A 20,934-nucleotide genomic window follows, 5' to 3' on the forward strand; every position below is an offset into this window, starting at 1 on the left:
TTTCTGATACGCAGCTTGAATGTATTTCAATTGTATTTAAAAAATCAGTTCACGGAAAAGTTTCCTGCAGGCAAGAGAAAACTTTGCAACACTAAAAACTAGTGTTCACAACACAAGTTAATGAGTTTTAAACATCACCATTTCATTCTTGAATCAGAAAGCCTCCTGAATGGTTTCTGGAACAATCTTTCAAAACACGGAGCTGCTGCATAACAAAACAAATCATACTGACGGCAATTTGCATCAGTCAGAGGTGGTGGATGTGTTGTTTGCATCCAGCATCAATAGTGCTGAAGGAAAATGGGCAGTTAAAAATAAAAGCAGCCAAGCATTGTCAGGAAGTCTCCAAGGCGATCATAAAAATGTTTCAATAGAATTGATGACATGCCAAACCAACACAGTGGGATAATGCATTTTAAACAGACGCAATCATCTTAGATTGGCCACTTTGTCATCAGCTTTGAATTTGGTAATTGCTGGCAGCTTAAATAAAAAAGAATAATCAATATGGAAGAGGGTGATGAAACAAAGAAAATAAGCAATTCTCTGGAAAGCAGAGATAAATGCAGCCCTTGGGTTACCCCTAGACTCCACCAGGTCCGTCTGCGTCGCGTTACGGCTGCGCCACGGTTTTGTTCCGGCCTCCTCCGGCGTCATACCCTACCGGGCGCGTTTCAGAATTATTTCAGAAGTGGAGCGTCTTGCGTGCCGGCTCGCAGTTTTTGTTGATTTGGGCATATTTCCTGGACAGGCTACTTTGTACAGACAAAGTTAATAAACATTGTAATAATCCAGTTATAAACGACAAGATTCAAAGATGTGTTGCTGTATTTTAGTGGTAAAAAAATGCATTCGTCATCATAATTATTCTATAATTTACACAGTGCCTGTAAACCGGAGGAGAATGTTGGCATTCGGCCATGCCGTCTCGGGACGGGACGGGGCTTCTGGGACGCTTCTGAGCCGTATGCTGCAGGGTAGCTTGTGAATTTACTCCAGGTGGATAGATAGATAAACACGTTGTTGATCCCAATTTGGGAAATTACTTGGAACCAAGTTACTTCCCACCTCCGCCAACAGGCTGTCCACTGCAATGAACCAGCAGGAGAGTCAGGGCAGCTCCTGGAGACCCCCAGCCAATGCGCTCAGGTCTGCAGGATCAGAGTTGCCACAGCTGCTAATGGAAGGTCGGTCTGAGCTACGCCTCCTACCCTCACAGCTGACCAGCCTCCAGGCAGCAGGGAGGGCAAAGCAATAACAAAAGTCGTTCTGTTCGATCAGCCGCTCAGTCCAATAAACCAACCATTAAAGAGAACACTGACCCTGTATTGACAGACCCTCAGGGCAGCTTTTGCTCTCTCATGTTGGACTGAGGACACACTGGATGCTTCAATCACCTCACAAGGTTAAATCAGTGATACGGGACGGGCTGGAGTTAGTAGGCTAGCATGTTTATTTCAGTCACTATCATAATACATGCAACAGAATACACTGAGTCTCTTTCAGATTCTGTTGATATTGTTAGTTACTTACACGTTGCACCCTATTGTCCTTCAAATGACTGATCCAAATAAAAAATGTGATGCAATTTATCACATTTGACAACCCAAAACCATTAAACGTTTGGCATTATTTAATAAGAAATTAATTGTAATCCATTGAAGGTAGTTTCTGAACAACTTCTGTTTGGTAGTTACTCCTTTTTAAATGATTAATAATTTTAGTAGTGATAAATATCTTGTATGAACTACACTCATTGGCCACCTTATTAGGTACACCTGTTCAACTGCTCATTAACGCTAATATCTTATCAGCCAATCACATGGCAGCAACTCAATGCATTTAGGCATGTAGACGTGGTCAAGACGACCTGGTAAAGTTCAAACAGAGCATCAGAACGAGGAAGAAAGGGGATTGAAGTGACTTTGAACAGCCTGATTGTTGGTGCCAGACGGCTGGTCTGAGTATTTCAGAAACTGCTGATCTACTGTGACGCACAACCATATTTAGGGTTTGCAGAGAATTCTCAGAAAAAGGGAAAATATCCAGTGAGCGGCAGTTCTCTGGGCCAAAATGAGGTATGCAGAAGACCATCTCTGAACACAACACATGGAACTTTGAAAAAGATGGGCGACAGCAGCAGAAGACCACATCGGCTGCCACTCCTGTCAGATAAGAACAGGAAACTGAGGCTACAATTTGCACGGGCTCACCAAAATTCGACAATAGCTGATTGGAAAAATGTTGCCTGGTCTGATGAGTCTCGCTTTCTGCTGCGACATTCGGACAGTAGGGTCAGAATTTGGTGTATTAACATGAGAGCATGGATCCATCCTCCCTTGTATCAACGGTTCAGGCTGGTGGTGGTGGTTAATGGTATGGGGAATATTCTATTGGCATACTTTGGGCCCCTTAGTACCAATTGAGCATGGTTTAAATGCCACAGCCTACCTGAGTATTGTTGCTGACCATGTTCATCCCTTTATGACCACAGTGGACCCATCTTCTGATGGCTACTACCAGCCAGATAAAGCGCTAGGTCACAAAGCTCAAATCATGTCCGACTGGTTTCTTCTACATGACGTTGAGTTCACTGTACTCAGATGGCCACAACCATCACCATACCTAAATCCTATAGATCACCTTTGGGATGTGGTGGAACGAGAGATTCACCAATTTAGACCAAAATCTCTGAGGAATATTTTGAGCACCTTCTTGAGTCTGTGCCACAAACAATTAAGGCACTTCAGAAGGCAAAAGAGGGTCCAACCCGGTGCTAGCAAGGTGTACCTAATAAAGGGGCCGGTGAGTGTATGTGTATCTAAGAAAATATAGTTCAGCAGTGGCAAGCCTTGACTTTTATACCTAGGACCTCTGACCCCGACCCCTTCCCTCGAAAAAAAAAGAAAAAGAAAAAGAGTTATTACGTCACAGCGTATACTTCAGCGGAATATCAAAACAACGGCCCGGGGTGCAAAACGCATCAATGAAAGCGACCCTCTACCACACAAAACAACACCTGTAAATAACCCTATTTGTGTTCTTTGAAATTGAAAAGGATATTGCATTGTGTTTGTTAATTTCGTTGCAGTTGTATGTCTTAAGTGTAATTTGGCATGCTTTTATTTTTAAGGCGAGTTAACGCTGTTGACAGGAAGTTGTTGTTGCTATGGAAACAAGAAAAGTTTCACAGCGGGCGGAACTTGTCATAAAGTCCACGATAATAAAACCCACCCATTTAGAGGGAAGATATGATTGGTCAATTGTACTGTCATTTGACATTACTCTCTCGTTCAGTTACTATAGCTGGGCCCTCTGTGAATTCATAGGGGAATCATTAATTTTAGGGTGAAGACTTGGTTAGGTTTAGGATTAGGGTTAGGGTAAGGGTAAGGTTAAGGGTAAGGGTTAGGGTTAGGTGTATGTGTGTGTGTGTGTGTGTGTGTGTGTGTGTGTGTGTGTGTGTGTGTGTGTGACTCACAGACTCTGTCGTAGCTCTTCTGTATCTCTAGATGTCCCCAGTGATTGAAGATTCTTCTCCAGTGTGACAACTGTAAGAGCAATACAAACACAGGTTATACAGGTTATAGAATAATTGGAATGTCTTCTTAAGGCTACCAAAAAACAAATTCCACCTCCATTCTATTATTACTAAGTAGTCTTTTTAAACTTTTTAAATTGTAATTAATTCACTATTTCAAAAAAACATGATGTTGCGATCCGAACGTGGCCTTTTGGTTTACTTCCTCCAATTGGGTTAGCTTATCTTCTCATTACCATTGAATCACACTAGTGTTGGCTTGGAGACAGTCCAGTACCACTTGTAAGAGGTGGTCTTTGTGGTCTGCACAATAGCACGATTACTCTGTTCAAATTTGTCAAAACAAATTACAACAGGGGTTAAACTGCACGGGAGTGTAATATTGGCTTGTTAGAGAGTGCTTGAATTTAAAGAGACAAAGACTAACTCCAATATGTTCCGGGTCAAAAGGTCTCAGAGTACTTATGCTGGGATGGGAGCACAATGACACACACACACACACACACACACACACACACACACACACACACACACACACACACACACACACACACACACACACACACACACACACACACACACACACACACACACACACACACACACACACATTAAGAAGTGGTCTTTTTACCATTGGCGTTGATCTGGAAGACATTGGAGGAGGTCTCCTGGAACACATCTTGCAGTTCGGAAGGGCTGACCTGAGTGGCTTTGGAGAAAAAAAAATTGATATCAGCAAACAGTCCTGAGCTCAGTGGAGCGAGTCACTTCAGCACAGAGCGCTGATCAGACAGAAACATGCAGGGACAGCTGATTGCACCATCTTTTATCAAAACACCCTATTTTAATTCAATGTTAGTGTTACTTTTCAAGTTCACCCTCATTATTATCATTCATATATTCAGCTTTTTGCACTGCCCCCAAATATCAAATAATAGCAGTTTAAACAGTATACAATGCATGTAATGCACCTTTAGACACCTTTGAGCCTTTGATTATGCATCTACTTTCAGAGATAAGTAATGAAGTATTACAACAAAAATCCAATGGACTGCATTACCGAAAATAACTAAAAACAAAACATTGTCAATACATCATTTAAAGATTAAAAAAGTAATAATGACACAATATTTGAGACTGTTGCATCAGTTAGAAAAGGAACTTTGTTTTCAGAATGGTTTTGAAATTTATGCTGATACCACCAAATATTTCAGTGTTATTTGGCACTACCAAAAGGTGGCAAGTGGTTAAGAAGTAATGTGAGTCAAACAGGCAAAACAACAGTGGGACAACGGTTTTATTTAAAAATAAAAATATAATCGGTTTGCTGCTGTATGCATCCCTATTTCCGAACATTTGTCCTGAGTGTGTATTCTGGCTCCAAAAGCTAGAGGTGATAAGTAACTAAGTACATTGATTCAAGTACTATACTTAAGTACAATTTTGAGGTAGTGCTTTACTTAGTATTTTATTATATTTTGTTCTACTCCACTAAATTCTGCTGCGACATTCGGACAGTAGGGTCAGCATTTGGTGTCTTTGGTGTCTTAACCAATTGAGCATGGTGTAAATGCTATTGAGGCTGTAGTCTAAGGGTTAGGGTTAGGGTTAAATATTGTACATTTAGTTCCACTACAATTATTTAACAGCTTTAGCTACTTTTAACTAAATGCATCTCTAAAATATAAACTAATGGACTAACTCTTTAAGTCACAAGTCATTTTTAGGTAATAATTATTTACTGTGTGGCTTTTGGACTGCAGTTACCAGACATTTCTTGTCAGTCCTTACTGACTCTGAATATGAAATGGAATAAATGATTTCCTGTCATTGACTGTGGTTCAGACTGAAATATCTCAACTAAATTGGCATGACATTTGGTACAATCTGAGGTGATTTCCTGACTTTAATTGACCCGTCAATCTCAGCAGGCTTTAGGGTAGCTTGTAATTAACACATTGTAGCAGAGGTGGAGGAAGTATTCAGACCATATACCTGATAACAGTACTAATACTACACTGTAAAAATACTCAAAGTAAAAGTCCTGCATTGAGTGTTTCTTAAGTAGAAAGATTATGGTATAGTTAGGAAAGGTAACTCAATGCATTAAAAGGATAATGACCTACTGCAGAAACACTCCAGAATTACTTACAAGGAAAAGCAGCACTTCTTTCAATTTGAGAAGTGAGAACTATGAATTGTTTTACAAAAAGAAAGACAATTATCAAACATGTTGCCTATTCATTTTAAAAATTCTACCAGTGTTTCACCTTTTATTTTATGAACACTGCTATTCTAAAATGTCACATGATCATTAATAGCCTTTGCTCTCATATCTTGAGTGCCGGTTAGAAACAGCATAGGGAAGAAAAAAAAACTATCCACAGAGGTCTCCTCTTCCCCATAACACATGGAGCTATTGATTAAGTTTGGGTTTTTTCCCTTCCCTGAAATGTGCTATAGGTTTATGTGCATGTAAATGGTCTGCAAAGGCTGAAATCCCCCCATCTGAAACGCCCCCATTAGACTCCTTTGTTTACCTCTTTAACATAATGACATCGCTATTTAACACTTGCACTATTAGCTATTGCTCCAACACCAGTGGCGGCCGGCCCATAGGGGCGCTAGGGGCGCCGCCCCACCTCTTCCCACATACAAAAGAAAATATTAAAAAAAATATTAAATAAAAAAATATATATAAAACAATATATATTTCAAAAATATATATATTTTATATTTTTAATTTTTAATGAACAAGGTAAATATCATACAATTGGTATCAGTAAAATGTATAATCTACAATAAAATCTTGTTTAAAATTGTGTTACGATGTCTAAAGTTACTGATAAGTCACATGTTTCCTGCCTGGCCTTGCCCTTGGCATTATATTAGTTTATCATTACGGGGCGCTGCCCCCGAGCCAAACAGCAGCAACCAGCACGTTGCAAAAGTCTCAATAGTAAACTGTGCCGCCGAAACATAATTTCAGCCAATCAGCGCCGTCAAATATTTTCGTCACGAGAGCGCTCACGTTGGCGCCCACGTTGCTTACGTGCGTTGTTTTTTAGACTCGTGAGGAACTGGGGTAGTATCTAGTAACGCAGTGTAGGCGGAGCCGTGACGTCATCTTCAATGAGCTCCCCAGAAAAACAACAAAGCCGTTAGCTCTTAGCACTCAGAGCTCACAGCTCTTCATATCTGTTCAGAAACTAGACAAAAGTTAAACAAGTACAAACCACATACTGTCTGTGTCATGGCGAATACAGTCGCTGGTTTATTTATGTCTGTATCGGCCGTTGTTGTGAGTTTGGACGGTCGGAGCATTTACAACGTTAGCTTAGCCAAATCTCCATTAGAAAACACGCATTTTAAAAGGTTTTTCGCCTGCCGTCTGTCTGCAGACTTGTCAAAGCCTTAATTCATGGTTTTTACTATCCGGTATCAGTATGTTGTTACTTCGGCATCATTTTGAAACGTGTATTACAATTAAATCACGGTCAAATATGTTCATCTTGTTGTAGTTGTAGCCTCCTTGACAGCAATTCTCTCTCTAGTTTAGACTGCGGTCAAGCCAGCCTCACGTGATATTGTGGCGCGCGAATATCCTATGCATTACGGTAGAGTCCAAAAAAAATCCTCCCTCTGTGTTTAGATGAGAATAAAACAAAAACTGTCCAGTATCAAAGACTCATTTCACTTCAGGGTGATAGCAGGACATCCCATCTAGTCACTCAGAAAAAATCAGGACATTCTGATGTACAGTTTCAAAATAAAAGACCTTTGGGGACAGGGATGATAGCTCATATATGAGACTTCAAAGGTCTTTTATTTTGAAACTGTACATCAGAATGTCCTGATTTCTTCTGAGTGACGACATGGGGTGTCCTGCTATCACCCTGGAGTGAGATGGATCTATGATACTGGACAGTTTTTGTTTTATTCTCATCTAAAAACAGGGATGATAGCTCATACAATAGAGATTTCAAAGGTCTTTTATTTTGAAACTCTACATCAGAATGTCCTGATTTTTTCTGAGTGACTAGATGGGAAGTCCTGCTATCACCCTGAAGTGAAATGAGTCTTTGATACTGGACAGTTTTTGTTTTATTCTCATCTAAACACAGAGGGATGATTTGTTTTTACTCTACCGTAATGCATAGGATATTCGCGCACCGCAATATCACTTGAGGGCTGGCTTGACTAGGTTTTCCCGAGTGGAGGCTGGCTTGACCGCAGTTAGTTTAGCATACTCAGCCCGACTCAGCCTGGTTGTTCCTGGCCCTAGAACCACGATTGTATGGGGCCATTACATCACCAGAAGTTCCAATTTAAGGGGTCATCTCTCTCCAAAAAATCTTTTTTACTCACTATATCAACAGCCCCACCAAAACTATTTTCCACCAGCCGCCACTGTCCAACACACTGTATGTGATATACTAAGGACGAGTGTTAAGGCTGTACAAGGGCGTTGAATCAAATGCACGATACAGAGACAAACAAAGTATCAAAATAAAGTGTTTTAATGTAGACAGGTCATAACACACTGAATACATAAAGCAACAAAACAAACACTCAATAAACTGTCTAACCTATACAATCAAAAAACGACTCACTTAATCTAACTCTATGGACGATAACTCTATGGACAATGACAAATTATCTTGGAATGCTTGGAACACACAAAACAATCTGGCAACGAGACAGGGGAAGACGAGAACTATATATACACTAGACAGACAACACCATGTGAAGACAATTTAGACAATCAAAACAGCGGGAAAACAGACAAGGCAGGAAACGTACTTTAGACACATGAGGGTAGACAAGACTATCAAAATAAAACAGGAACCTATCTAAACACAGAACATAAAGCCTAAACTAGGGAAGAATCTTTAGCAGAGCCGTCTACGCACAACAACGAGACATCCCTAAGCAGTTGACCAATCACAACAGAGCCTGCCAGTGAACCAAAAAGAGCAAACTGGGCTCTGGTTTGAGTTATAGGCCGAAGTTGATTCCGTTTATTTTTTTAAATAATTTATACTATGATTCTTCTTAGAATCCAAAGCACTTCTTTATTCAACTGTCTTCTTCCATTTCTTCAGAACAACCTTCTTGATCCGCAGCAGTCTGGTTTCAGAGACGGCCCTCTTTGCGGTCACTGAGGAACTCCACACTGCTGAAGCTGTCTCCCTCTCCACCACCAGATCCTCCACCAGACTCTCCAAGATATGGGAGTCTCCGGCTCAGCACTCTCCCTGCTCAAATCCTACTTCAAGGGGGAAAAAACGCGGCTTCTAGTTAACTTGGAAAGGGTCTGTGTTAGACTATTTTCAACTCATTTTAAGGCTCCCTCAGAGGTCTGTTCCGTGTACCCTCCTCTTTTTGATGAACACCAATTAACTCAGCTCATTTGTTCTCATGGGTTTTCCTACCAAAGCTACGCAGATGACGCTCAAACTGATTATTTCTTTCCCGCATCTGCAACTCAAGTGATCATAGCATTCCTGCTTGTCTAGCAACAATTTCGCAGTGGATGTCTGCACACAACTTGCAGCTTATTTTTAAATAATACCAAATAAAGGAGTCCCGGCCAGACCTTACTATCAATTTCAGAACCGCTCACTGATTCAGTCTTGCAGGGACTGCATGGAATCTGGTTGTGACACTGGACGACCAACTATCCTTCACTGCCAACATCATTGCGATAAACCGCTCCTGAAGATACACTCAGGGGGATACGTCCCACTCACTCAGAAGGCGATGCAGGTCTTGTCATCTCACATCTTCACTACTGGAACTCCCTCCTGGCTGGTCGACCTGCAAGTTCTCTACGACCTCCACAGCTGGTCTTCAACCTCTCAGAGTTCTCCCACACTGCACCTCTTCTCTGGTCCCTTCGCTGGTTATCAGCAGCCCCTGAATCATGTTATCAGCGTGCTTGTCCTTCATTGATAGTGGGACCCAGGTGCGCTCAACAAAAACACACCTGTTTGCTATCCTGCCTCCAAAATGGTTGAACAAGCTCATAATTGATAGGACAGCAGAAAGTCGACATACCTTAGTCGTAGACTGAAAACCCACCTGTTTCTAATGGACCTTGGCCGTTAAACACAAACAAAACAAAGGATTATTGGAAGTACCTGTATATGTCTTGCTGTTGTGAGTTTATATGTTCATGGTTTGTACTGACATTACATTGTAAGATGCTTTGGATAAAAACATCAGCTGATTGACAGTTCACAACCAATGGTTAGATCTGCCTTTTAATTCATGCTAAAATCACATAATAACCATCAGAAATCCTTTGGTTGGACTGATTGCTTTCAGAGTCTGGAAGCGGTTCCTTGTTCCGCACAAGCGATTGGGTCAACGTTCATAACAGCCCAAAGGAAAAGAAAACGGTTAGTTGAGAAAGCACTGCAAAGAAAAACCTGAAAATGTATTGCAAGTGGTCACAAGTCTGGACAGATTAGACAGGTATACATATTATTTAAAAAACAATAGCTATGAGAAACCATTTTGGTAAAATTATTTATCTGTGCTTTTTTTTCTTCACATATACAATGTAACTAAATTATTTTCTATTCCTGACATTTCTGGCTGGTTAGGTTTTGGCAGCTTGTGATTACATCTGCCTTTATATTCTATTATGGAGATGAATGGCATGATTTTGTTTGACATCTCAGTCACTGTGACAAATGTTTAATATGCAATATGACATATCTGCTTTAAATAATTAATTCATACAATGGTGAAATGTTTAACAGACCCAACTGAGCTGAGAAAATGATAAACGTCTTTTTTTTTAAAGAATTGACACAACAAGGCTACATTAATAAGTGACAAGAGATTGCAGGACCATTTAAATTACAGTAATTGTTTTTGAAATACTGTGTTGTGTCATTATAATGAATAAATTGGGCTCTTGAATGGACATAAAAGGCTGCACTGATGATGATAGAGTGGGTGGGGGAAATGGCATGGCATTAAGCCCCAGGCAGGCTGCAGGAGTGGTGGGTTTACTGTATAAGTTAGTGGGCAGCACCATTTTCCTTTTTCAAAACCACATGTCATTGCAAATGACAGGGAGAGGTAATGGCCTGGAGCCATTACTGCGGGCTGAGATCCAAATCACGACCTGTAAGCTGCACACACAAACCATCTCTCCCACCCCTTTGTCAAGTGCTGCACCCTCAAATGACTGCCTTTGTTCTGACATGGTCAAAAATACAGAGGTATAGATAGAATGTAAGGCTTGGAAAGGCCGAAAAGTCTGTGTATTTGAGGAGAGGTAAATAATATGTGGCCATTAAAAGAGAGATGGTGAAGACAGAGACAATACGAATGTGAAATACGAGGCATGTTTTGCACAAGTTAGATAAAAACAGACACCCCTGCTATTTTTCTTTTTTTCTTTTGTACATGTATTTACAATTTCATATGCACCAAGCTTCATTGCACTTACATTGAAATAATTATCTACTGATAATAGCTTGTCTGGAGAATACAATATGTACGAGAGTGGGTGCAACATTCTTTCCTTCTCAATATGCATGTACTGTATGTATGGCAGCATTACAGTGTAAGGCAGTGTCTGGTGTGTAGTGTAAGGCAGTGTCTGGTGTGTAAGTGTAATGTGGCATAGGAAGGGGCTGCATTCCCCAGAATGGCAGGGCTTGTACAGTATAGAGTCCCGCTGGGTCTGTAGGCCCACATGATCTGGAGGATGGCTGACCAAGGAAGTCATATGTTAGCGTTTGAGGGGGTCTCCTGTCCCGTGTGGATTTCCTCACTGGCTCATCCTGAGGTGTCACAGGTCGGTCATAGCCATAGGGTACTTGTACATACTCATGCTCTTCCGGTGCTTCAGGCAGGTCTTCCTCATCAGTCCGTTCTTCTGGTGGATCTTGTCTGGTTTCTCTCTCAGGTATAACAACTCGATGTTGTTCTGGTGTATGATATCTCGGTGGCACTCTATATCTATGTGGTTCAGGTACCCTTTGCAGACCTTCTGTGTTTCGCTAAGACCCAGAGGTGGGTTCAACATTCTGTGAGCGAAGTCCAGCTTGTGGGGGTACTCTTAGCCAGTATCGTACTCTGGGTGCCTCATCCTCAGAGTTTTCTGAGTCACTGCTTTGTGATGTCTCCCTCTGTCGTTGTTTCTCAACATGATGACTCTTGCTCTCCCCTCTAGGTGGTAGCAGATTTCCTGTTGGTTCAGGCAAGTTTACAGGTAAGTCATTGACAACGTGTAGGAGATTTCGATGGAGGGTACGGATCTTATCACCACCTGTCTCAGGGCATACTTTGTACACAGGAATGTCACCAACTTGTTCTTTGACGACATACACAGTAGGGCTGCATGATTTTGGGAAAAAATCTAATTGCGATTTTTCTGACAAATATTGCGATTCGAATTGCGATATTTGTTTTTAAGCGACCCAACGTAAGTTTATTGTAAAATGCGGCCATAACTCCGTCTAGGAAGGTCGTATCAACATGGTCCCGTCCCCAGTGGCGTTTTCTCCTGGAGGCCAAGGGAAGCCAGACTTCCCCTGTTTTTTCGGATTGTAGTTATGATTTTAATAAAAACATAAAAACACTTTGTTTAGTTTCGGACATTTTTTGTTGTGTGTTGCTGCCGGCTCGTCTCTCCCCCATTCTCATTGAGTATTTTACAAAGAGTGAAACAGCACCCCTCTAGATGTTATGGTGAAACAGTAGATTGCACTCTGTTGCGAGAGGAGGCCAGCCGAAATTGGCTTCCCTTGTTGAAAACAAATTGAGGGATTTACCAATCAGATGAGGCTCACGTCATGCCCCTGTCAACCTGTGATTAATGCACGTTTTTGTTCAGTCGGATAATATCCACATACCCTACTTTTATAATTTTCGAATCATAAATCTAATCGATAGATAGATAGATAGAGTCACTGCACCACTCTCACCGCCGTTAGAAAGTAGCAAGCAACTGAAGCAAGTGCAATTATGGAGGGTGGAGATTTGGACTATTTACAAAAATAATTGTACTTCCGCTATAGCAGCAACAACAAATAAAATCTGATGACAGGCCAATGCCCAAACTGGAGCTGTGTACAGCGAGGAAAAAAGGAGCGAATCGGACGTAAAACGTTAAAGGTCTCCTGATTTAGTTTGTGAATGAATGCTTATTAGAGTATGCTTATTAGAGTTTCGGCAGGAGAGTGTGCGTGCGGACCTGTCTGTTAGATAACAGGCGTGTGTAAGACGGAGTCCTGAATCTGTTTGATTGTAAAATGATACCGGGTGCTGTAATCACTCATCTGGTTACGTTATTACATTGACCACCACACCCCCGACCCAAAATAAAGGACGTATTATTGGATTCCCCTAATTCTTTTCCCACGCCACACTACTGCCCGTCTCTAGCACCCCCGCAGCCCGAGCCACGAGTGAAAGAACTAAACTTACATGAAACTTCCATTGGGTTGCTTTAAAGTCAAGCTTCAGTTTAAGATTCACCCTGTAATAGATGTAAAACATGTGATGGAGCATTACTAACCTGTTTGTTTCACCAACCCATCTAGGAAAGCTCCATTGGAAGCCATTTGGAAAAGGGCAGGCACTTTCAAAAAGACTTGGCAGGTGATTGGATCAATCTGTCTATCACCTTCTATCATGGGCCACTTCTGATTGGTTAACAATGGCTGGTACATGTGGAGCACAGCACTTCTGATTGGTGTGGATGACTGACACACAAGAAGAAAAAAAATGTTACAAAAAAAAAAATGTTAAAAAAAATGTTAAAAAAATCTGCAGGCTTTGCGATTTGATAATCGCATCATTTCAAATCGCGATTTCGATTCAAAATCGATTAATCGTTCAGCCTACACAGTTTGTTCCCAGTCGGACCTCAATTTTCCAGGTCCACCTCTCTCCCTCATGTTGCGGACTAGGGGTGCAACAACTAATCGACTTAATCGATTAAAATCGATGACCAAATTAATTCAACTAATCAACTAATTCAGTCGTCGATTAGTTGGTTACGTCATCACCTGTGTGTTACGCGCCGTTAAACTCCAACGTTATCGGTCTTTTTATCGGTACTGGAGATATTTAAAAAATATATGACATATATTATTGCTACATAAACATTATATCGCAGTCTTAGTGTCACCAACTCGTTAATAATGCGTCTATGGTGTATTTTTGATCTTTCCATTCGAGACGAGATCTCTCTCTCCCCCGTCTGTGTGCGAGGGGGCGGGGCAGTTCACACACATGGCTGCTACATGCAGCAACACACGGCGGGGATGGCGGAGAGAAGCGCTCCAAGGTGTGGTTAATTGTTACCCGTCTCGATATGGACAATGCTCTTTGCCAATAGTGCAATAAGAGTTTAGCATGTAAGGGCGGTAACACGAGCAATTTGTCTAAACATTTAGCAAAAGTGCACCACATTCAGACGGAGAAATGCACCGGGTTCGACTGTCTTTCTAGTAGCTCTGTAGCCCCATCCACAAGTAACTTTTCCACGTCAGCAACACACACAGTTAACAAAATTATACAAACATGGGTTAATGATTAGAAGTAACTGAGTTATTTATTTTGTTAAACTTTCAGCTATTCTGTTTACAATTATGTTATCACATTATTTAATACGATTTGTCAAAACATTGTTGTTTCTTTTGATGTGATATATTATTTAATTAATTTAAATAAAAAGCAATTTTAGTTGTGTTCACAATTTGTTTAGTTAATTTAATAATATATGTATTTTTGAATCAAGTATTCATCTTTATTGTCTTCATTGTTAGTTTCCACATGCCTAAAACAACCTCAAGCTAAATCCAAAAGTTGATGGCTAAATCAGAGCGTTTGAGAAATGGTGCAAGGCATACAGTAATAGTCAGAATAATCGATTAATCGTTTCATTAATCGATTATCAAATTAGTCGTTTGTTGCAGCCCTATTGCGGACTAGGACTCTATCACCAGGTTGAAGCACAACTCCCTTGATGTGACAGTCGTAGTACTTCTTGTTTCTTGCACTGGAGTGTTGACTGTTTTCAGATGCAATCCGGTAAGCCTCTTTCATTCTTAGAGCCCATTTCTTAGCGTAGCTCTGTGTTGTTTCAGTCTGACCTTTGGCTGACAGACCAAACATTAAATCTACTGGGATACACGGGTGCCGTCCAAACATGTGGTAGTGGGGTGAGAAGCCTGTTGCCTCATGCCTGGTGCAGTTGTATGCATGTACAACCAGGGATAAGTTGTCTTTCCAGTTGCTCTTTTCTACCCCCAGGATCCTCAACATTTGGAGCAGTGTTCTATTGAACCTTTCAGCTGGGTTTCCTTGGGGGTGGTATGGGGTTGTCCTTGAATGAGCAACTCCAGGCAGATGCCTCAGGGTCTTGAACAGGTCATTTTCTAACTCTCTGCCTTGGTCGTGGTGTAACCTGGCCGGGTAGCCGAATCTTGGAATGAAGTCATAATAGATTTTTTCAGCAGCTGTTCTGCCAGCTTTATTTTTCGTTGCGTAGACTTGAGCAAATCTGGTAAAATGGTCAATAAATACTAAAATGTACTCGTAGCCCCCTTTGCTAGTTTCCAGGTGCATATAGTTTATAGACACAAGCTCAAGTGGTGCAGATGAAGTGATGCTGCCCATTGGTGCTCTGATGTGTGTCATCTTTTCTTGATGGACCAGCTTAGTCTCTTCCTCTCATTGTCAGCCATCCTGTGTGTTGTGGGCAACTGTGGCAAACAGTTCTGCACTCCTAGGCGTAGATCCCCTTTCACCTGATCTCTCTACCTCTTGAGTCGCTAACTGGAAGCACCTTCACTCCAGCAACACGTCATCAGTCCGGTCCTTTAGGTGCAATATCATTGGATCAGCATATGGTCCTCTCAAACGATGCTAATCCCGGACAAGCCCCCAATAATCTGTAACAGGCCCCGCTATGCAGAGCGCGATGACAGATAATATTCCTGCAAAACAGGAGAAATGATGAACAACCAAATTCTTAGCTGCTCGTTTGGCGGGTCTTGTCAGAATGGCAAGCCAATGGCAGCAAATCATAACAAACCCCTTTACGGCGGTGCTACCCTGCTATCTACTGCCCCCTGCTGTCCATTGTTAAACATGTTTCTAAAATGATATTAAATATAAACATACAATTCTGATCACACACTTTGTGTGGGTCACACTATTATGCAGTATACTTGTAGATGGTGTCCTCATGGTGTTGTATTCATGTAGCATGTTATCGTGGTTACCTAAGCACCTTGCTAAGGCTAATTCTAAATGTTTTATAAGTTACGAGGAAGAGTTATTGAGTTATTGTTATTCTGTGTAGTTGTATAAGGAAAGAGTTTGTTATAATTAACATGTGGATACCACATTCTGTTGTGTCCCGTCAAAAGTATTGAGTCTACTCATGTTTCATGTCAACGAAGGAGAAGTAGCGGTACCATCAGTCCATGCCATGATTAGACGCTGTCAGTCCCTACACAGAAGTTTGGCTCGGATGAAGGCTGTAGCAGACGTCCATCCCTGGGCCGCTCCCCTCTACGGACCGGGTCAGAAGGTTTTGCTTTCCACCAAGGACCTACCTCTTCATGCCGCCTCCAATAAATTGTATCCTAGGTTTGTGGGTCCATTCCCGGTGTCCAAGGTCACCAATCCTGTGTCTGTGCACCTACGACTTCCCAGGTCTATGAGAGTACATCCCACCTTCCATGTCAGCAAGATCAAACCAGTGTATGAGAGCACACTTGTTCCCGCCTCCAAACCCCCTCCACCGCCCCAGCTCTCTGAAGGTGGTCACGTTTTTAAGGTCCGTAAGCTGCTGGAGGTCCGCAATAGGGGTCGGGGCAAGCAATTCCTGGTGGACTGGAAAGGTTACGGTCCCGAGGCAAGATGTTCGGTAGCTGCATGATTTATTGTGGACAAGACCCTCATTCAGGACTTTTATGATCAGCCTGGGCCATCAGGAGTCGGCCTTAGAGGGGGGGGGTACTGTTGTGTCAAAAGTGTTGAGTCTAGTCAATGTTTGTATTGTCTCCCACTTCCTTTTTTGTTTTGACACTCACCTGTTACGTTTCATTCCAGGTTCTTTGACTCCCTACCAGAGGTTGTGCTAGACTTTTTTGCTGCCCGTCGACGGACAGGATCGTAAAACTTCCGTCAAAATCCAAAATTACCTGTCGGCCTTTACACAACTCTGACGAGGGGGGGGGGAAGCATGCTCGTGAACTGTCAACGGGGGGGGGGACAGTTCACATGCGCCGTGTTATGCATGGCTGCTGCACCTCGCGGGAGCTTGCACAGCGTAAAGCCAAAACTCACAGACATTTCAATGATTTGTACTTCAAAGTTAGGTTTGGAAACGGTATAATTTCCTTTTTGGAGGGCATGCATAACACGGTATAACACCTGAGCCTCGCTGCGGGGAAACGTTGGCGTTGGTTCCGAGTTTGTTCTAATCTGTCAAAATGACGGACTGCTTTCAGATTTGTCCGTCATTGTTAAAAAAGATCCGTCATAGACGGAAAATATTCGGTTAACGGGACCTCTGCTCCCTACCCTTGTGTGTGTCTCTCATCAGCGTCAGCCTGATTGTTTCCACTTGTGCCCATTTACCTCTTGTTTAAATTCCCCGGTCTCCCCTTGTTTTGTCAGTTTGTCTTGTCCTGTCTCCATGTCAGTAGTCTGCGTACCAGCAATTACTTACCTTATCTCAAGCCTGATTCATGCTCCTGATTTACTTTGTACGTTTTGTTCCTCACTTAGTGAGCGATTTTCTGTCGTGCCTTTTTTAGCCTTTTTGAGCCACATTTAAGAGTGTCGATCTTGTTTTGTATTCCTATTTTTTTAAATAAAGTATTTACTCATATTTTACCTCTGTCTCCCGGGTCGTGCATTTGAGTCCTTTGCCTTGTGTAGCTAAGTTTTTGACACATTCTGAGTATGTGTAACATGGTAGATATGCAGAATATACAGATAATTCAGTTATTGCAGTAGTATTGTTGTCTGAAGTATTTCAGTTTATTTATTTCAAATTAGATTTGATTGTTTCAATGAATTTGATATGGTTATTTGACATTTAAGTAATGTGTTTAAGCTAATATGCCAGAGGAGCATAAATAAATATGCTATTTTGAGACATAGACATATATTTGAAGATGGTTAATGAAGCCAGAACATTCATACGCTAACGTGTGTGACTTCTTGTCATTGTTCCCAGCCGTACTCAGAACTCAAATCCTGAGACCGGTAACATAGCTATAAATCGATATTCATGGTATAAGCTGGAAGTTGTCAGGATTCTTATGATATGTCACATTTGTAGTTTTGTATGTCTGGTTATGGGTGTTTTCCTCCTTGTATATTGTCTGGTCCTTCTTCCTGTGTTTTTCCTCCCTGTCGTTAGTTTCCCTGGTGTGTCTAATTGTCTGATTGTGTTCACCTGTCGCCCTTGTGTTTCTCCTCCCCTGCCCGGCTGTTTCACGTCTTGTGATTACCCCTCCCTGTATTTAGTCTTGTCTCTTCCTGTGTTCAGTGTTGGTGCGTCTTTTGTTGGTGACTGAGTTCACCGGTGAGTGTTCTGTTTTGTCCAAGTTATTTTCATTATCCTTGAAATAAAGGTTAATCAGAGTTATCTGCATTTGGGTCCTGCTTCCTTCACTCAACCGTAACAGTACGAACCAACCATATATGGGCCCAGCAGATCCTTTTGAGCAGGAATTATTGGATTTTTCCTTTTATTTGGCTAACTGCTCTCATCGATGGAGGGGAGCGTCCGGGGTTCAGCAGCGAGAGGCTGCTCTGGCAGAGGCGCGCCAGATGACTACGGAGAAACCAGGTTTGGTGAAATTCTTACCTGGCTGGATTTTGAATTTCCTCTTGGTGTGTTATCCCCTGCCTGCTAGCCCCAGGCATGCTAGCTCCCTGCCTCCCAATTCCCATTATGACACCACACGCATCGGTGTGTTCCGTTTGGAGTCACCTCTTGCTTCTGCCCCAGTTCCCGTTCTCTGGAACTCGTCTGGCTTTTGGAGGTCCAGAGGAGCCTCCAAACGGCTCCTAAAAGAAGGAGTCGCAAGTCCAGGCTAGCAGCCTGAGCCCCAAGAGCCATGGTTCCGGCCCAAGTTCTGGCCCCAGCAGCCATGGTTCCGGCCACAGTTCTGGTCCCAGCAACCATGGTTCCAGAACCAGTTCCGGCCCCAGCAGCCATGGTCCCAGACCCGGTTCTGGTCCCAGCGGTCATGGTTCCGGTCCTGGTTCCGGCCCCAGCAGCCATGGTTCCAGACCCAGTTCTGGCCCCAGCAGCCATGGTCCCGGCCCCAGTTCTGGCCCCAGCGGCCATGGTTCCGGCCCCAGTAGCCATGGTTCCAGACCCAGTTCTTGCCCCAGCAGCCATAGTCCCTTCCCGAGTCCCTTCTCTAGTCCCTCCTCTAGTCCCTTCCCTAGTCCCTCCTCAAGTCCCTTCCCAAGTCTCTTCTCTAGTCCCTTGTATTGCGGCAGTAATCTTAAACAAAGTGCCGCGAGGGACTAAACAAGAGAAAAAACACTGTGGACGCGCAAAAACTCAGTCTTTCCAACGCAGTATGCGTTTAAGCTTTTATTTGCAAAGCAAAAATGCAATATTCCATATCCATATGCGTGCGTGCGTGCGTGCATGCGTGCATGCTTGCAGTCAACAAAAATTGTCCTTCTCTAGCTCACCCCCCCATCTATTACCAAGTGCGCAGGTAAAAGCAACCGGATATAAGCACAAACGTCACTACACAAATCCAATGACACGCCCACCACCTATAGTGACTCAAAAACATGTATCGTAACAAACACAGAAATGGCTTCATATGTGGCTCCTACACCTTCTCTAGTCCCCATTCTAGTCACCTCTTGAGTTCCCTCTCAAGTCCTCTCTCAAGTCCTCTCAAGTCACCTCTCAAGTTCCCTCTCAAGTCACCTCTCAAGTTCCCTCTCAAGTCCCCTCTGAAGTCCTCTCTCAAGCCCTCTCTCGAGTTCCCTCTCGAGTTCCCTCTCCAGTCCCTACTCAAGTCCCTACTCAAGTCCCTACTGAAGTGCCGTTGGAGGTTCCGCTGGGTTCCTGCCAACTCCATGTCCTGTCCCATTGGGGGTCCCGCCGACTACTCTTCGGCCGGGGGTCCTGCCAACCCTGTGTCCTGTGCCTCTAGGGATCCTGCAGACAACTCTTCTGCCGGGGGTCCTGCCAACCCCTTGTCCTGTTCGGTTGGAGGCCCCGCCATCACCTGTCTCGCCGGTGGCCCTGCCAACTCCTGGTCCTCTTCCGTGGGGGATCCTGCCGAAGCCTGTCCCACCGGCTCTGGTTCCTGTTCGGCCGACACCGGGCCCTGCCCAGCCTCCGGAGCTGTCTGGTCTTCGCCCTCGAGCCCGGCCCCCTGAGAGCCGCGGTCTTCGCCCTTGAGCCCGGCCCCCTGAGTGCCGCGGTCTTCCCTGGTGGCCCTAGTGATGCGTCCCTCCTCCGGACCCTCTCCACCCACCCTGCTAGAGGTTTTGGACTTTTGTGTTTTATGTTTTTAGGGACGTCTGGAATCCGCCCCTGGAGGGGAGGGGGGGGGGGGTTCTGTCAGGATTCTTATATGTGACATTTGTAGTTTTGTATGTCTGGTTATGGGTGTTTTCCTCCTTGTATATTGTCTGGTCCTTCTTCCTGTGTTTTTCCTCCCTGTCGTTAGTTTCCCTGGTGTGTCTAATTGTGTTCACCTGTCGCCCTTGTGTTTCTCCTCCCCTGCCCAGCTGTTTCTCGTCTTGTGATTACCCCTCCCTGTATTTAGTCTTGTCTCTTCCTGTGTTCAGTGTTGGTTCGTCTTTTGTTGGTGACTGAGTTTTCACCGGTGAGTGTTCTGTTTTGTCCGAGTTATTCTCATTATCCTTAAAATAAAGGTTAATCGGAATTATCTGCATTTGGGTCCTGCTTCCTTCACTCAACCGTAACAGAAGTACTGTAAGATTTCCACTGTTCCTCGACAGCCATTAATTCTACTCACCCAGCTATACTGCCAAAAAGCCAGGTAATAACGCGAGTGTATGCGGTTAGTCGAGTGGCGTTACAAGATTGTGATACATTTAGAAATTGGTAATTTTTTCTCACCACACAGACATATTTTACGCACACTTTGTCCAGCTTTCGTTGAGCATGATGGATGGATATATCCAGTGTGCATGTGGAGGTGGACTGGCCTATCACAGGACAACACACTGTTTCTGTGTGCTCAGTGCTAGAATATCACTGAATCACTTCTGTTGGTCATGCTGCCACTTTGGTTCCAACACAAGTTATTTTTCTTTCAAAGACTAACTTAAACTGATAATCACCCTGATCTGAAGAAGATTATCATCAAAGTTCCGTTCAATTAAAT

General features: G+C 43.1%; 1 protein-coding gene across 9 annotated transcripts in view; it reads right to left on the bottom strand.

The window, feature by feature from the left end:
- tsnare1 (T-SNARE Domain Containing 1) overlaps nt 1–20,934 on the bottom strand; it is a 403,887-nt gene that overhangs the window by 197,107 nt on the left and 185,846 nt on the right. For all 9 annotated transcript variants that reach the window (XM_079694017.1, XM_079694012.1, XM_079694013.1 and 6 more), the window contains 2 exons: nt 4,173–4,250; nt 3,482–3,551 (listed from right to left, as the gene is read on the bottom strand). In XM_079694017.1, coding sequence (XP_079550143.1) covers nt 3,482–3,551; nt 4,173–4,250 — 148 coding nt within the window. The remainder of the gene's footprint in view (nt 1–3,481; nt 3,552–4,172; nt 4,251–20,934) is intronic.

This window comes from Notothenia rossii (genome assembly GCF_949606895.1).
Source record: "Notothenia rossii genome assembly, chromosome: 7".
In the NCBI taxonomy this organism is placed as follows: domain Eukaryota; kingdom Metazoa; phylum Chordata; class Actinopteri; order Perciformes; family Nototheniidae; genus Notothenia; species Notothenia rossii.